The 19,334-nt window shown below is 38.8% G+C and overlaps 1 protein-coding gene across 6 annotated transcripts in view; it reads right to left on the reverse strand.

The window, feature by feature from the left end:
• The window catches only part of STXBP5 (syntaxin binding protein 5), a 180,589-nt gene extending 162,209 nt beyond the window's left edge, over window positions 1–18,380 (reverse strand). For all 6 annotated transcript variants that reach the window (XM_058666735.1, XM_058666644.1, XM_058666704.1 and 3 more), the window contains exons 1-2: window positions 17,750–18,380; window positions 16,399–16,496 (exon numbers count right to left, since the gene is read on the reverse strand). In XM_058666735.1, coding sequence (XP_058522718.1) covers window positions 16,399–16,496; window positions 17,750–17,902 — 251 coding nt within the window. In that variant the 5' untranslated portion in view covers window positions 17,903–18,380. The remainder of the gene's footprint in view (window positions 1–16,398; window positions 16,497–17,749) is intronic.
• Between the last annotated feature and the right edge of the window lie 954 nt (window positions 18,381–19,334).

Consider the following 19,334-nt stretch of genomic DNA (forward strand, 5'->3'; position numbering starts at 1 on the left):
AATTAAACATGGAAACTACTTCAAAATAACACCATAGCATTCCTACTCCTTTGTATTACTATTTACCTTTTTCTTTTTTCTTTTTTCACTTTCCAAGGAGTTCATTTAATTTCAGATGATACAGAATTTCGAGAACAGAGACCACAGAACAGCCTCTGGCAGGATGTTGAGCTGAGCCTATTTTCCCTTTGCAGCTAAGAACAGCTGGATAAAAACAACATAGGAGACAGCTACTGTACGGTGGTGGGTTCTCCCACAGCCTTTTTTTTCATACAAAAGTTTACTTGTAAACATACAACAGGCTGCACGGTAACACTTCATCCTAACTATGGACAGCAAAAGATGTTCCGGCTGGGAATCCTGATATCCAGACAGGCACAAGATTAAGGACAATATCACTTCAGGCACAAAGAGCAGCTTAACTTTGCCAGATTTCTTAACTTCACTTTTGGCCAAAGGGCCCTTCCCCACTGTCCTCGCTTTCAGCTCAGCTTTCTCCCGGTCCTCTTTTTGCCTGAAAGCCCCATCCTCCTCATTCATCTCCTTGGCCTGCTTCTTGGTTTGTTTCAGTTTCTTTTTGCCACCTTCCCAGCTGGATGTGGTGAATGTCGCTCCTTCCCTAGACCCTTCCCTGTACTCTTGGCTTACCTGTTACATAAATAAAATGTGTAACATCCCTGGCACAAAAAAAAAAAAAAAAAAAAAAAAAAAAAAAACAAATAAATAAATAGAAGGGGTCAGCACCGTGGCATGGCAAGTAAAGCCACCACCCTTCTGGGCACCAGTTCATGTTCTGACTGAATTCCAATCCAGCTTCGTGCTAATGTACTTGGGAAGGCAGAGAAGACATCCTGAGTCCTTGGACCTCTGACACCCATTTGAGAGACCAAGAAAAAAAAAACTGTCTCCTGGTTTCCAATTAGCCTAGCTCCAGCCACTGCAGCCAGATCCCGCTCTCTCCCTCTTCCCCTCACTTAAACTCTGTCTTTCAAATAAATAAGTAAAGCTTAAAAACAAAAAAAAAAACAAAAAAAAAGGAAAGGAAAGGAAACAATAAAACAATATCATTTTCTTGGGCACTGAAGAGACAACAAAGGAATAAATAAATAACCCTGTGCCTACCAATTTTTACAACAACAATGAAACAGACAAAGTTGATGAAAGCCATAATTTTCCAAAACTCACACAGGCAAAAATAGACAATCTGAATAGGCTTTAATTTATTAATGAACTGAATCACTGAACAATCTTTTAAGCCATAAACAATTTTCTGAATCATAAATTGGTGAATAATTTTCTAAACTAACTTTTATGAAGATGAATTTGATGGTGAATTATAACAACTTCTATAATCTCTTCAGAAGACAGAAACCACAGGAACACGTTCCAACTCATTTTATGAGGCCAACATTACCCTACTGACAAAGCCTCACAAATACACAATAAATGGCACAGCCCAGTATCTCCAATGCACGCAGATGTTAACAAAATCTTAGCATATTCATTTATCAGGTAAAATTCATAATACAACATGATCAAATTAGAGTTACTGTAGGTATACAAGACTTGACCAACACAAAATATATTAATCTAATCATCACATCAAAGAGTAAAGGGAGAAAAATCACATGATCTTATCAAAGACTCATAAAAGGTCTTTTACAAAATCCGATACTCACTTATGATAAAAACAGTAAACTTCGAGTGTAGGGGTCACTGATGCATTTAAATTCATAAAGAGCACCTACCAGAAAAAAAGGAAGGAAGGAAACAAAGAAGGAAGGAAGGAAGGAAGGAAAGAAGGATGGAAAGCAGGCAGGCAGGCCGGCCGGCCTACTGTTAGCACGGTGATGAGAAATTCAGCATGGCGAGGACACCCTCACTCACTACCTTTGTTCAGCACTGTACCACTATGAAGTCCTACTCGCCCTAGTAAGAAAGACAATATTTACAGGTTGGAAAGAAGGCTATCTTTGTTTACAGATGAAATGATTATCAAGATAGGAGTTGGATTGCTGCCCGTATAGGAAACATGAAATCATTTGGTCTGGCCCTGCCAAGACAATCACAAATGGGACTTGAAATTCAATAACTCAATAGAAGGCTAATTTTTAATTTGTGTGGCCTATGAATGGTGTTTTAAATACCCTCAATGACCTTTAGCAGAAAAAAGGTTCCTCACTGCTGATAATCAGAAATAACTAAAAAATGGGGCTACCCCTGGTACTAAGTGATTACAGCAAATTGCAGGATACAATGAATGAATGTCATTTATTTTCTTCTGTATTAGCAATGAACAAATGGAACTTGAAATTAAAATCTAAATTGCTACCACAAAAAAAATGACACTTGAACATAAATTCATATTTTAAACCTCCAAGAGGAAACCTACAGACTGTGAAGAACATTATCAAATAACTAAACCAATGAAGATACCCATGCTCATTGATAAAATGACTCAATATTGCAAAAATTTAGGTTCTTCCCAAGAAGATCTATTGATTTAACGTAATTACAATGAAAATTCCAGCAATATATTCTGTCCTACTGGAAAAAAAAAAATTCTAAGGTTTAAATGGGAAGCACATCAAAGTAGGCAACACAATCTAAAAAGAGACCAAAGATGAAGAATCGACCATTGAACGCCACTGAGAACTTCATTACAACAAAAAATCTCCTTTGTTGAAAACATTGTAAAGAAAATGAGAATAAAAGAACTGTTACATAATATAGAAAGAACTCTCAGAAAACAAGAAAAAAAAAGCAATCTAATGAAAAAATGGGCCCAAGACCTTAACAGCCACCTTATCTAAGGAGATATACAGGTAATGAAGCACACAAAAGAATATTCTATGGCATACATCTGCAGGAAACACATACTACACCAATTACATACTAACACACTCCTATTAGGGTGGTCGTGATAAATGCTGGCAAGATGTGGTACAACAGAAATTCCCACTTACTGTGAGTCAGAATGCAAAATGGCACAGTCATTTCAGAAGATAACTGTGAAGCTTCTGAGAAAATGAAATACACTCCGACAACAATCAGGCTTCTGGATATTTACCCAAAGAAATTTAAAACTGGATGGAATGCCAATGTTCTTTACCATTGGTAGCATAAGTATCTTTATAAATAATTAAATATTTCAAAATGGCTCCTGCAAGGGATTTTAAATGCTCTCTTAATAAAAAGTAGATAAATGTCATGCCAGTAGTTATGCATATGCTAATCCCATCATTATACACTGTATGAATGAACTGAAATTTCACACAATAACCAAAATACTGGCAATTACTAAGTGTCCATTTAAATTTTTAAAATATTTTTAACTTTACGCGTGGATGTTTAAATTAGCTTTATTCAAACCACAAAGACCGGATGCAAACAAATGTCTTTCAGTAAATTGTAAACTAGTTGTGGTGCATCTAGGTAATGGACCATCATTCAGCGGTAAATCAAAGAAACTATCAAGACATGGAGGAAACTTCAATGCACATTACAAAGCAACAGAATCCAATCTAAAAAGAATACACACTGAAGGATTCTGACCTTTATGACATTCTAAAGAAAAAAAATATGAGGCAATTAAAAAAATCAGTTGGTAGTATTTGATCAGAGAACAGTATGAATAGCTTAGACCAACAAATTTTTAGAGCGATGAAATTATTCTTTACATTACAAATGTGTACACGTCATCATACCTTTATCAAAAAGTACTTAACACATACCAGCAAACATGAATCCCAGAGTAAACTACAGACCCTGGGTGAAACTGATATGCCAACATAGACTCATCCATTGTTTCTTACAATTGTAGCACAGGTGGAAGAGTGGACAGAATGTGAATGTGTACAACAAAGGGAAGTGGAAATTCTGTCCCATCCACTCATTGTAGCTGTGAATCCAGAACTTCTCTGAGGAGTAAATCATATCATAAAAAATTAATGTATCACAAAATGAAGACTGCCATATCCTCAAGATTCTGGGATGTGCTGAGTCACAATTCTGACCTTCTGCTAATATGCTGCTTAAGTGAAACTATAACATACTCTGTTTGCACAAAAGATGTAACCAAAGCTAAAAATTAGTATGAATAATGAATACATTCAAAAACTTCTTTAACTCAATAAAATCGTACAATTTACAAAGATGTTCAAAGTATATGAATGTCTATGTTAGTGAAGCACTTTCTTTTCACATGAATGAAATGAACACCAAAAGAAACACTTCAGTACCTAAATTAATATGTAACTAAAGTACTGAGTTGAAACAGCCACCTAGTTACCCATTCCAGCGTTATTTTAATTAAATTTAATTTTTTCTTTAGAATAAAGTGGTCAAAAAATTTACTCTTACTATTCACTATTTCAGAATTAGAGTTAACTCTGAAGAAGTCAAGGTGAAATATATTTATTATCACAAGCCATTCTTAAAATGGCTCTTGATACTTATTTATAAACAAACCACTTGCTCAGTCTACCAAGAATGTCATAAATAATATTCATCTGGGTTAAACGAACAAGGAGGAATATACATTATCACACAAGTAAAAGATATTTTATTCTGGCATTTGAAATCTTCAACATCTAATCGCTCATTTGATTTTTGAATATAGCAAATTAAATTTTAAAAGAAAAATAAATAGCAAAGACTGAATAGCCAAAAAAGTTATTTCAATATTTTTCTTTTTCAAAAGACAAAAATGAAAAAAATTCCGAAAAAGGAAAGCACCCTGGCAGAAAGTATTGCAATACCCGATGTCGCTACCTTTACAGGCTCCCTCGGCAGAGCACTGCTGTAAAAAGCGCTTCTAGTACAAGAAAATATCATGTGCTTTCCCAAAAGGGTTGGATTAATCCTTCATCAACAGACACTCTCACTAGGAAATGTCTCAAAAGTTCTAAACTGATTGAATTTAGAAGGTAAATGTGAAAACAAAACAACAAAAATAACTTTGATTTTTAACGAAATTTACTATTCATAATAATTTTATACTATTTCTAAAATCAGCCACATATTCAGGAAATATGATTATGAATTCAGCAAATTGTATTTTTCAAATGAAGATTAGTGTAGCAGCAAATTTATCAGATATTTTTTAATCTAAAAACTTTAAATTGTCCCCTATTTTAAAGCATCCTATGACATTCCAGATTAATTCTCATGTTATCACCATAGTATTAATGAATATAAGGACATGCTCCGCATGTACCATTTTGTCACACGGGTGTGTGTAAGAACAAAGTTTATTTACCGAACAAATCTGTACCTTCGTGGACTGTTGCCAGAAAATGACCCGAATAATGGGCAAAGCAATTTTTTACAAATTGAATTTAACTTGCCAATTAAAATTCATTGTTTCATTCTTTCAAAAAAAAAAGAGGCATGTGATATACCTGAGTTGAAAGAAGGCACCTAAGTTTGTTTGTTTCTAGTTTTGTCTAGTTTTTCTATCTAAATACATTATTCCCTTTTTGTATTTTGTCCTATAAATGAGTTATGGTTGGTCAAAGTTTGCATGCATCCAAAAAAAAAATCACAATACTTTAGGAAAATGCTCATGTTGACTTTTATGCTTACCTAAATGTATTATGTATTATATACATTATGTATTACATATACTTACATGATGTTAATGAAAACATATCATAAATATAAATACAATTTAATCAAAATTAGGATGATCTGAATGCTTGAATAATAAAACTGACCACTGAACTATTCGCAAAAGATAGATGCCTAATTAAATACCTTTTTTATTACTATAATTCAACAGAAAAAAAATCTCTTTCACAGGATCAAAACACACACACTTACATGAACAATTTAACATGACAGATGAAATGCAGTACTATGTTTTGTTAAGTGATACTGCTTATTTTCACTTACTTTAAAATGTATGATTTAGTCCAGCACTATGATGCAGCATCTTAGTTGCTGTCTGGCACCCATACTTCATATGGGAGCAGTCGATCAAGTCTCAGTTGCTTGACTTTCCATCCTGCTTCGTGCTAATGTGCTTGGATAAATAAAAGATGGCCCAAGCTGTTGACTCCCTCATACCCATGTGGGAGACCAGGTTGGGGTTTCTGGCTCTTGGCTTCAGCCTGCCCAACTTTGCCACTGTGGTCATTTGGGGAGTAAATCAGCACAAGGAAAAGTCTCTCTATCCCCGCAACCCACTCAAGCCTCCCTCTATCTCTGCCTTTCAAATAAAAATAAATCCTAAAAAAAAAACTATAGCATAAAATTTTCAATTGATATATTAAGTATAATCCATGAATTTTATGGGTTTTTTTTTTACTTATTTTAATTTTAAGTCTATTTTGAGATCTTGCTGATTCACTTCCCAAATATTCATAACAGCCAGGACGGCACCCAACAGAAGACGGACGCTCAGAAAGCAAATGTGGTCTGCAGTGGAAAACGGGGATGCAGCCAGAGCCATCGCCTGCTGTCTCCAGGCTGCACATTCGCAGGAAGCCGGGCTGACCTGGAGCAACAGGGACTTGAACCAGACATCTGCATGTGGGATGTTGGTGTCCTGACCACTGTACCAGAGCCACTGCACAAAATGCTCAGATTTGATCAACATTAAAGATTAAAAGGTCAGTATGTCTTCCCTTTACATTCCTCTCCACCCACACTTTAAAAGCAAGGCAGCCTGATAAACTGGCAACCTTTGGCCAGCAAGCCAGAACTACCAAGAAAAAAAAAAAAAACTACATTAATTTTTTTAATATACTGTCTGGTGGCTGTTTTTGTTCTGAGTAAGGACAAAGCTGAAAAGCTGTCAGATCAATAGGCCTAAAATAATTTATTACCTAGACCTTTAAAGAAAACATTTGCTGATTTCTAAAGGGATAAATCTGTATTGCCTTAAGTGAGCACGTACAAAAACACACTCATCTTCCATATGGTAAAACTGAGAGAACACACTAAGTTTATTACATCAGAATTTGTATATTCCATCTTGATCTTATAATTTTACACTGACTACTGTCTAATTTCCAGAATCTTTTTAAAGATTTATTATTATTGGAAAGCCGGATATACAGAGAGGAAAGACAGAGAGGAAGATCTTCCATCCGATGTTTCACTCCCCAAGTGAGCCGCAACGGGCCAGTACACGCAGATCCGAAGCCGGGAACCAGGAACCTCTTCCGGGTCTCCCACATGGGTGCAGGGTCCCAAAGCTTTGGGCCGTCCTCAACTGCTTTCCCAGGCCACAAGCAGGGAGCTGGATGGGAAGTGGAGCTGCCGGGATTAGAACCGGCGCCCATATGGGACCCCGGGGCTTTCAAGGTGAGGACTTCAGCCGCTAGGCCACGCCGCCAGGCCCTAATTTCCAGACTCTTTAGGAAATAAAGAATAGTGACTGAAATTGCAAATCTGTATTACTTTCAGCAGCACTGCATGTTCTCATACATTAATGTTGACAATTTATTTTAAGAGAACGTATCACCAGATATTTTAGCTATAATTTCCAAGAGGACTAATTTTTCACATTTGACTTTCATATATTATTTTAAAGAATGGTATTGAAGGGCAGACATCTGGCAGGGCAGATAAGGTCCCCTGTGGAAGAGGCACATCCTTGTCTGAGTGTCTGGATTCAAACTCCAGCTCCACTTGTGAGTCCTCTAATGCTCCACCTGGGATGCAGCTAAAATAACCGGGTCTCTGTCCAGCCTGTGTCTGGATCTCTCAGCCTGGCTCAAGCCTTTGCAGCTTAGGGCATCTGCAAGGGGACCCAGAGAAAACCAATGATCACTCTGTCAGTGTCTCTCTGAAATAAATGAAAAGATTTAAACCAAATTTAACTGCTTTTTAAGAATTCCAATTTTACATGTTGAACTACAAAAACGTTGGCAAAATGTGTTGGAAGTTGGAATGAAATCAAACCAAAAATACAACACAGAAAAAAAGAACCTGAGCTCTAAACTCAAGAATTATTTAAACAAGAACGGAGGACAGGGTCAGTTGCTCCACTTCCACTCCAGCTTTGTGCTCTTGTGCGAGGGAAGGCAGTATAAGATGGCTCAAGCACCTGGGCCCCGGCCACCCACATGGGAAACCCACATTGAGTTCCAGACTCAACCATATGGAGAGTGAACCAGTAAATGGATGATTCCTCATATCCCATAACTCTGCCTTCCAAATACATAAATAAGCAAATATTAAAAGGAAAAAAATGACACAAAGTAGGAAAAGTTCATCCCAAATTTAAGGAATCATTAAAATATGGCCCATTATGGAGAACTGAGTAATATACAGTAAACTCTATTAATAATTACATATCCTACTTTCTCCTTTCAGCTTACCTTCTTTCCACACGACAAAGAAAAGAGAATAGAGTGCATTATACAAAGTAGAGCTAATAAGAGTTGGTACTGAGACATAGCAGATAAAGCCACAGCGTGCATCCCACATGGGTACAAGCTAGAGTTCCGATTCCTTCATTTCCAATTCAGCTCCCTGCTAAAGGGCTGGTGGAGCAGGGCATGGAGGATGGCCCAAGCATTTGAGTCCCTGAAACCATGTGAAAGAACCAGAGGAAGCTCCTGGCTCCTGGCTTTGGATCTGCCAATATGAGCCATTACAGTAATTTATCTAGTGACTTTTAAGTACATGAATAAATATTTTTAAAAAAGAAATAAAAGTGGCCAAAATTTCGTTAAGCTGAAACACAGCAAAATGGGTGATGGATTTCAGAAATTTCCTTAAAATTAAATATTAGAAGAATAAAGAGTGAAGTAACTGGAATTGTTACATCTGAAACTAGATGTCTGCTACATATTTAAATTTAAAAACATTTAGCATGACAATATATATGGAAGATCACTAAATTGTCTTTATTGCTGCAAATAAAATTATAAATGGGTTTGAAGTAAAAATGACTACATTTTAAAGAAACCTGAATCATCTTCACAGGGAGTCTGAATTACCCTGGAAAGCCCCATTTCTCCGTGGAATAATGCATCTCACATGTAACTACAGGATGAGCTGTATCAGGCACCTTTTAGCAGTCTTGATTATAGTTTTATGAATTCTAAGGTTTTTTTTTCTTAATGATCAAGTCAATAATCACTCTGCTATTACTTCCCAAGAAGTTTGATAGTAAGAGATTAACCTTAAAAGCTACTTTAATGCAATGTATTGAAATCTAAAAGGTTCTAAATAAGAAAATGTCCACCCCATCACAGCATTTAATTACAATCTTAAACAGACAAATATTCATTTTGGTCAAACAATAACAAAAAAACCCATTTTGTTTATCTATAATCACAAAATATGAACTATATTTGCTGATGATATTAATATGTCAAATCAGGTCAATCAATTCCCATTTAGGCAAACACTGAAACAAATCAATACTGATATTCTGATTATTTTCTCCTTGTAAAAAATGTTCATCTGCCAATGCATACAGTTAAAGCCAAATAAATTTAACAACTAAAGGTCATCTTTCATAAAGTGATACTCAACCACATGGTCTAATTATTACATGTATACTCCTAACCACATATATTCCAAATTACTATATAATTACAAAAATCAGTACCCAAGTTACTTTCCAACAATTCAAGGAAGAAAGTCTCTATATGCTTATTATAAAAAATCTAATAAAATTATGTGAGTAGGTACTCCATACTACTCTTATATTAAATTAATTCTACCTTTATATCACAACCATTAACATCCAGGAAAGGAAGATAAACAGTGTTACCTTTATTTTAAATGTCTAATGAGATCTAATCTGTTAAGTAAAGGAAATGCTACAACTTATCGTTCTATTCAATGTGAATTACTGCTTCAAGGAAAAACATTTGTGTTCATTCACATGATCTTTCCAGGCACCTTTTGTAAACAAAGGTTTAGACTTGTGCATCTACTGACTTCAATTAAGAATGCAGTCAACAGACAGAAAACACAGAAAGCCACAATGCAATGACCTTAATACTATTAATCCATCATCTTTAACAGGTACTAAGGATAATCAATTAGAAGCTCATCCTACACAGATACAATTCAGAGAAATCTCAAATCCTCCACAAAATAATTTTAACATCTTAGGGCTAGAAGGACCCATAGAAGTCATATATCCTAATTTCATTTTACAGAGAAAGAAAACAAACAAGAGAATTTGGTTTACTCATACGAAGTCTGTAGATTGGAATATAAATTTCCAATAAAATAGTTTTTCCAAAATTCTTTTGACATTTACTTCAGGTTGATAAAATTATAACACAAAATAGAAATAAAGAATACCTGTCAAAAACAAAACCCCATCTAACCCAACACAGAAAGGCTTACCAGGCATGGGCTTTCTGTCAGACACATTACTTTCACAGTTTGTACCGTTGCGCAAGAAATTATCTGCAAAATAAAACACTTCCAAGTAGACCTTCTTTCTGGGTTTATTTGTTTTCTTTTGTTTTGTTTTTCTGAACTAAATGTGCCTATTTCTCCAATTGTAGAATTCCATCCTGGCACACTAACTTTTACCTGATACAGTATATAGTCTTCCTTTTGTGCCAAGTCCTCCTTAAGGAAGCACTTAAGAGCAAAGAATCTAAAGTACTTCAGGATTTGTTTCTCCTCTACAGCTAGAATTCCATGAGGCTAGACCTCCCTTAAGGATCAAAGGATGGAAGGGAAGTGCATTAAAATTTGACTAAGTTCTACTAAAACAATTTTACTTTAAACAATTGTAAACAAAACTCATTTCAAAATATTTTAGTAGTATGTTCTACCAAATAAGCTGCAAGTCAGAACATTTTAATACTGTCTTACAACTATAGATAGTCCTTAAACAATCTTCTACTCAGTACTTCATGTGAGAAACTTTCCCACGGATTATCTTATCACATCTAAATAGAAACTTAACAAATTTGTAGTTGAGAAGAATATAACCATTTCAAAGACAACTTCAAGGAAGAAAATAGCACTTTTCAAGATATTTGCTTGAAAGACTCTAATAGTTACTAAATTTAAAAAAACGAATTGAAGTCTTCAAACACAGTGCATGCCTGCATCAAACTGCCTCTCGCATAAACTCACATAAACAATAGCATTCACAGAACATGTTAAGGCCATGTCACTGCATATGGTTACAATTCCTATTAAACTAGTAAATACTTGGATCAAGGATTAGGGTTCTCAATAAAGAGTACCTGAGTATAACTCAACAATGAAGTTAAAGAAATCACAAAGGACAAGACCAAAGGAAATCCAAAAGTGTATCAAATTCGCACACGAAGATAAGAGGCCCAAGCTACTTTCTCAAAATATCCATGGCCAAAACTAACAACTTCAAACTCAACATTTCATGGTTCTCATCTTTGTCAAGTTTTCAATTTGCTTTGTACTTGCTTTATTTGTAAAACATTATCTCCTTATTTACTCCCCAAGATTTTAAACAAACAAGTAATCAAAATCTTCCCCAATCCCCGATTACACCATACCTCATTAAGGTCCACTGTTACTATCTTGTGATTAATCGTCACCTTTGAGGTAATTTTTTTTTTCATCCATGGCATCACTGGCCCATTAATTATGCAAAAAGTCATACTGCCCTTCTGTCATCATCTCCTTACAAAACCAGGCTCCTGACTAAATGCAGATGCCTCTGATTAACATTCAGGGTCAATAACTGGTTCCTTATTTCTCCCCCCAACTCAACTGGGATCACTGTTCCCCGACCTCCTTACTATAATCCAAACCACCATGGGAATTCCCTTTTCGATACTTTTATCCATATTGTTTTCCTTGTTTGGAGTGGTTTTCCCACTTCTTGCTATTCTAAAATCTTACTATGTAAAGCAAACTTCAAGACTGGTGTTGTAGCATAGTATGTAAAACCACCGCCTGCATCCCAGGCAATCTAGCCTGTTTGCTTTATTTCTGATCAAAATCCCTGCCAATGGCCTGGGACAAGCAGCAATAGATGGCCCAAGTGATTGGTCTCCTACTACCTACGTGTGAGATCTGGAAGAAGCTTCTTGTTCCCAGCTTGGACTTGGCCCAGGCCTAGCTGTTGAGGCCATCTGGAGAGTAAACCAACAGATGGAAGATCTCTCACTCTAACTCTGACTTCAAATGGGAAAGTTTTTGAAAGGTCATGTTTCCATTTCCTTTATGCTATATATAATGTTTAGTTACTGGAAATCCCAGAATTTCTTGAACAAATCATCTAGTAAAGTACCTTCAATTTTTTTAGAGATTTAATTATTTAAAAGGCAGAGTTACATAGAGAGAGAAAGGAAGAGACAGAGAGAAGTCTTCCACACACTGCTTCAATCCCCAATCAACTGCAATAGCTAGGGCTTGGCCAGGCAGAAGCTAAGAGCCAAGAGCTTTTTTCAGTTCTCCTATATGGGGATATGGACTCAAGTTATTGGGCCATCTTCCACAGCTTTACCCAGGCACAGCAGGGAACTGCATCATTAATGGAGCAGCTGCAACTTGAACCAGTACCCATGGGATCCTAGCACTGCAGGTCGAAGATTAACTAGCTATGCCACAACACTAGCCCTGCCTCTTAATTTTTATAGTAATCAAAAACAAACTCACAGGCCAGTTAGGCCCACCATTGCAGCACAACAGGTTAAGCCATTACCTGCCACACCAACATCCCATATCAATACCAGTTCAAGTCTTCTACTCCAGTTCCAATCCAGTTCCCCACTTATGTGCATAGTCACACATCAAAAGACGGCTCAAGAGCTTAGGATCCCCTCATTCATATTGGAAACCTGGATGAAGTAACAGGTTTCTGGTTTTGTCCTGGCCCAGTCTCAGCCTTTGCAGCCAACTGTAAAATGAACCCACAGACATAAGATCTCTATCTCTGTCTCTACCTGTTGCTCTGCCATAAAAAAAAAAAAAAAGAAAAATCTTAGTAAGACAAGCAATTTTATAAAAAGACAAAAATCAAAATTCAGATGACATTACATAATCTAATGTTATTCGACACTTAATAGGTACTTATTAAATTATCTCCAAGGTATAAAAAATGTTCTATAACACATCCAGCAACATTACGCTGCAATTAAAAAGACACTTCAGGCTTCACTCATCACAGTAGACTGTCTATTACAAAGCATTTTCCATTACTCAGACAATTAGGTCCTTTGATGATAAGTTGATAACCATTTTGTCAAAACCACAAGTTTTTACAAAAACTCATTAAATATGAAATCCTATTCTTTGGCTTTCTCCTTGAAAGGCTAATATATAAACCATCCTTGTTACAATAGCCATAATTTTACCTTAATAACAAGATCTAGGTAGACCATGCTTGTGTTATATTACAATGTAATTCAAAATTATACTAAAAACCCAGAAGTCCAGATAAAGAAAAAAGCTGAATTATTAAGAATGCCTTTGTTCTTTAGTCAAAAACTATTTTGTGTTTTTACTTTCACTTATTCACTTGGAAATAAACAATGGATTATTTTATTCCAATAGCTCTGATTCTCAATTTGTTCCTAAGAACCAAAATGACAAAGAAAAACAGAATTAAGGTCATTAAATCATATCACTATTGTATGACTCAGTATATAAAAGGGCACTTTCTTGCTTACCAATAATTATATTTTCAACCTCATAGTCTCTCCAAAAGTCCAGAAAGTTGAGCATTTTTGAGTGTGTTTACAGTGATATTACCTTTTGCTATAGGTTGATGTAGAGATACACTAAATTTATTTTGTTTTACTGTTGGTTAGAATTATTTAAGGCTTCAGATCTTTACTAATTTTTGAAAATATCAGACATCCCATATAATTTTCTCACGTAGTATTTGGTTCTGAACTCTAGACAAATTTAATATAATCTCCTATACCGTCTTAGAAAAACTCTAATTTGTCAAATTAACATGGATTTGGAATTCTAACAGCACAGTTGTACTGAAGACATCTCCTTTCTATCTGTGGTTAAATGAAAGAGAAGACTCTGCCTAAAAATATATTTCTGCCCCACAGACACCCGTTAGGATACATATACCACGAACTACCACAGTGTAATATAATAAGACAACAGAGATAATACAAACAGAAACCAGTTGCAGTCAGGGGAAAAACATACAAGATCAAAGGTAATAGAGTTGTAATAATCTGTATGTTAAACCAGTGTGGAATTTCAGAAGTAGAATCTATAAATATAGATATCCTGTTTCAAAAACAGCAAAGAAAACATGTATATCTTAAACCACATAAATGGAAAACAAGATCAAAATAAAAATGCCTTAGCAGTTTCTATAAATCAGAGTGGCAATATGTAACATACACTAGCTTATCTGCTGCTTAAGCTTAGCAGAAAGAATGATCAAGTGGTATTACTGGTAGTCAAGCCAATTTACCAGTCTAATACATTGATAAAAATCTCACAAAAAGGGAATGTAAAAGATTTGCTAACCAGTTTTCCAGTCTGTGTTCTAAATATAGTAAGGAGGCAATGAAAAAATAATTGCAAACTAAAAATACAGGTTCACTTTTCCTCATGAAATATTTAATTGCATATATATACCAAAAGTCACATATCTAGTGGTAATTTTGGACACTTGATACTTGATTCTGGCTTTTAACAGCAACTGGCATTAGATTTTTCACAACAAATTCTTATGTCAATTTGACAATTATTCAAAGGTATTAGGGTTAAGAGTGTTGTCTAAGAAGAGCTTTTGTTTGTTTTGTAAAACCAGTCTTAGTAGTAGTGGTAGTCATTTACTATTATTTCAAGTTGTAAAAGATCCAGATTGGCTATTAAAAAGACAAAAATAATATGATATGAAATTTTTGACACAACATTGGGAAAAAAGTAAAAACTGAACCTATTTAAAAGAAAAGCTAAGTAATATAGAATTAACTGAATTTTGTTCAATTTCACAGTTTTTGCTGGGCAAGTAATGAAATTCTTTTCTTGGAGAAACAAAATGTGCCTTCAGTTCCCAAGAACTCCGCCAGAACAATGCACTTGTCTTGTTAACAGAGCTTCCTCACACTGACAAAATTTAACTTCACTTCTATCGTCATGAATCTAAAGTAGAAGATCTTAACCATCAAATTCAGGAATTAAAATCCGTAAAATGTTGGGGAAAGAACAGTTTAGACATACTGTCTCAGAAATAAACATATTCAGATCTAGGTCATCAGACGTAAGTATCTAAAAAGGCGGAACTGCACTACTAATATTTACTACGTACAATGGACTTCACTTCTAACACAGGTGAGCGGACTATTACCGTTCTAAAGATAGCACAGTAAATCAAGACGGGGGCGTGTCCTGATACCAGAGAAAGTAAATCTGAAAGATCAGGAGTAAAATGAATGATGCAAATTTAACTCAAAAGCAGATAAATCTAAAATGTAGAGGGATGAAGCTCCCGGCCCATGTCCATTCTTTTGACAGAGTTTACTGAGATCACCTTGTAATTTCTTCTCTATTATCAACACATTTCCTAAATAATGTAAGAGGCACATAGCCTACAGATAGCTAAGTAAACCATTTTAAAAAAACTCTGTTTAGGTTTTAAAAATAAAAATATTCAGATTATGCATAGCGAAAAGCCATAGTGAAAGCAATACAAACTTTTATTTCCAAGTTAAGTGGTAGAAAAGTGAGAGGCAATCTCTATTCTTCAGAATAACACTAACGATCCTGAAACCCAATTTTTAAAGTACTTGGGAAAATGCTCATGACAAAATGACTGCAGTTAACACAGAACCAAGAGTCTTTACTAAGCTGATACGTCAGCACACAGCTACATATGAATATTACAAACAACAAATGTAGACTTGTACGAGGACAAGTGTGCAGAGTACAAAATACACAAAAACACCGAAACTTCACAAAATACTGCCCCTTTCTGGCTACTCACAGAACCTACAGTACTTGTGTTTTGCTAATGATTTTTCCAGATGGACATTTAGAAACTCTTATACTCAAATTCAAATCAAATCTATAATTCATGAGAATAACACACAGGTCTCATGTTCAATGTCTCCCATGCACAACCAGGATGAACACACACCATCTTTCACAACTCACCCTTAACACACCCCTTCCAACGCATCACTAGGATTTGCACACACATTTATGTTTCCCCTTAGAAAGCTCTAGCCTCCTGCACAGCAAGTAATTACTAGGGCAGAACTTTAGATGTCTATGCGGACCCACATTTACTGACTAGAAACTACAAAAATATCACAGCAACATACAAGCCACAAGTATAATCAAGGCGAAAACGAAAAACATACCATTTCTTTTGAATTAAACAAGAAAAAAAATGTGGTTTTTTTTTTTTTTTTTTTTTTTTTTTTGGAACTAATCAGAAACACAGAAGGACTGGGGAGCACAAAGTAAAAGAAAAAAAAATTACAGAAAGGATACAGCCTTAAAGCACCGGTCTGCGTCCCCACTGCCAGGATCTTCTGCACGGGATCAAAGGCCAGGGCTGAGGGCTGATAGGGAAATCCATGGCGCACAGTCTAGGCACGGGGAGTGACATCACAGCGGCCGAGGCAGCCAGCGCAAGGGAAAAACAGACATGTCAGAGGAGGCATTAGGGCGCAGACACAACTCTAACCAAGCACATACACACGCGTTTACTGCTCCAAAATTTAACCGAAAGAGTGAAATCTGCATGAACAAAGTGACTGACATGCAACCTGAATCTAACAAAAATCTCCGTAAGACACTTCACATTTTGCTTCTTGTAGAAGAAAATTTCACATTTTTCTGTATTAAGTCAAAAGCTTGCACAGGTGCCAGATTCTGCAATTTGTGTTAAAAGTGCAACGTATGCATTATTTCAAGAGTAACCACTCCATCATTCCTGCATTTGGACGCTAAATCATGGGACTTCCTAGGAAAAGCTGTCAAATAATCACTTCAGCCAAAGAATCTGGTAAAAATTATTGAGCCTCCACCCCAACATCTTGCAAACGTAAAAGAATGAAAATGAGTGCAACATCCACTCGCATTTTTTGCAATTTGCGATTAATTCCATGATAATTTAAGGGGTTAGGGACAAAACGTGTACACTTTTAAGAAACTCCGCCAAAGGATCGTGTGGCTGTTTATGAGAAAGGCAGGAATTAATTGCAAGACAAGTTTTGTGGTGCTTACGGAGCAACGGGTGAATTAATTCGCTGCATCATTCTTTCTCAATTACAGAATGCTGTGGCACTTGGAGTGCCATTAATTGGCAAAAAATAACACTAATAACTCTTAAGCAAACACAGTGACCAAAAAAAAAAAAAAAAAAAAGAACCCTGCGATTTCATCGTGTACGCTGCTCAAAGCCATTTTAAGGGAAAAGTGATGAACGCACAGATCTGGTTGAACAGGTTTGGCATTCTGATAAACAATATTCATTAGACACTATTTCCAAAGGAAACTTGGAAGTGCGTGCATTAGATTCAAATGCCTGGCCCTAAAAGCGTTCCGATGTTTACTAGCGGTGTCAGAACACGAATTAAACATCAGATAATGCGTCTGAAGCAACCTTGAACCCACTGCTGTATGTGAAAACGGGAAGAGGGGTTCAAGGAAAGCAGCAAGACCCGTTGTCCAAAATAACCCCAAATCAACGTTCGCCAGGGGAAGACCAGCCCTCTGTTAGAGCCACGGTTACCGTCTGCTCTCTCTTCCCTTGCATCCCCCAGTCCAGCCCTTAGTGCCCCCCGAAACGACCCGGACTCCGCGATGACGGCGTCGCGGGGATGCGCGTTCCCTTCACCTTGCAGAGCTGAAAGTGCTCGGACTGGAGCGTTTCCTGGATTTCGGGCTCCCGGTTCCCGGGCGGGTGCTGTTGCTGCTGCTGCTGCTGCCAGGACGAAGAGGAGCCGGCCGTGAGGCCGTCCAGCACCTTCCTGATGTTGAATTTCCTCATGTTCTCGGCGGAGCTCACCCGCAGTCCGGGAGGGGAGGCACCGAGGGTGCCCGGCAGGGGCGGACGGGCCGGGGGGCCGAGGGCAGCTCCGACCGGGGAGAGTGAGGGCGAGGAGGCGGGCTCGGTGGTGGGGTGGGGAAGAGCCAAAGATAATCCGAGCAGGAAATGCAGCGACGACGGGAGCGCGGCGACCCCTCGTGCTCCCGGACGGCCGCCGCTCGCCCGCCGCCGCCGCCTCCTCACCCGGCGGCAGCAGCGACCGCAGCAGCAGCAGCAGCGGCGGCGGCGCCCGAAGCCCCGCTGTGCCCGGCTTCAGCTGGCCGCCGGCGGGCTCTGCGCCGCGCCGCCACCCCGGCTCGCCCCCGCCGCGTCCATGGCCCGCGGCCCCGCCAGTCCTCTCCCACGCGGACCCCGCAGTCCCGCGGCGCGTCCTCCCGCTCCTCTTCCCGAAGGGTCGACGGTTCTCGATCGGCCTCCCCCCGCCCGCGCCGCCGCCTCAGCGCCGCTGCCCGCCCGGCATCGCACGCCAAGGAGCCCGGGCTGTGGGTGTCCGCCGCCGCCCGCCTCGCTCCGCCTCGCTCCTCCGGCCGCTCGACCGGCCCGCCTCGGCTCCTTCCGGAGGCGCCGCCGCCTGTGGCGCTCCCCTCGCGGCCGCTCCCTCTCGCCTGACGGCACCAACCCCCGCCCGGGCAGCGGCGGCGGCCGCGGTCACAGCGTCGGTGGCGGCTGCTGGGCCTCGGCCGAGCCGGGCTGTGGGCATGCGCAGGCGCGCCGCAGCCTCCCCACCCCCTCAGCCCCCCGGCGGAGCGCGAGCCGGGTTCTGAAGGATCCTTTTTGAAAATCCCAGACGCTGGCTAGATTTCTCCCTCCTTAATGGCGCTGCCAGAGCACGCAGCTGTTGCTTCGGCAGCTGGCGTGGCGCAAATGTGGACGACTAACATAAGCAGCAAGAAAAACCTCCTTTGACGTTTGCTCAGGAAAGTGAATTTATATGCTTTCAACCCTTTCAGTGAGGTCCTCGTCCCTCCCCAGCCGCTGGCCGAAAGGCCACGCGCAGTCTTTGCTTTCCGGGTGAGGTTTGTTTTGGACTAACTGGGATTTCGGTTTTGCGAGGGAGTCTTGGCGACGATTATGGCGAGAGGATGGCACGCTTGGAGAGGTACTGGAGAAGAGGAGAGCCGAGGGAAGACGCGGATTCCTCCCGACAGCTGCGCGCAGGCAGCCGGCCAACACCCGACTGGCCACCCCGAGTCCCCCCGTAGCCGGGAGGTGGGCGCCGGGGGACCCCTGCCGCTCCTCATTTTCTGAAGCTGCGTGCGCTGTGACGCTGATTATCCAATCAGCAGTGCAGGGGGAGGCTCCCCACGCTTGCATGGGAGAGTGGAAAGAAGTTTCTGCCCCCAAGTCCCCATCCCTCTCTCGTCTGGCTTAA

This window comes from Ochotona princeps, chromosome 1 (assembly GCF_030435755.1).
Source record: "Ochotona princeps isolate mOchPri1 chromosome 1, mOchPri1.hap1, whole genome shotgun sequence".
NCBI lineage: Eukaryota > Metazoa > Chordata > Mammalia > Lagomorpha > Ochotonidae > Ochotona > Ochotona princeps.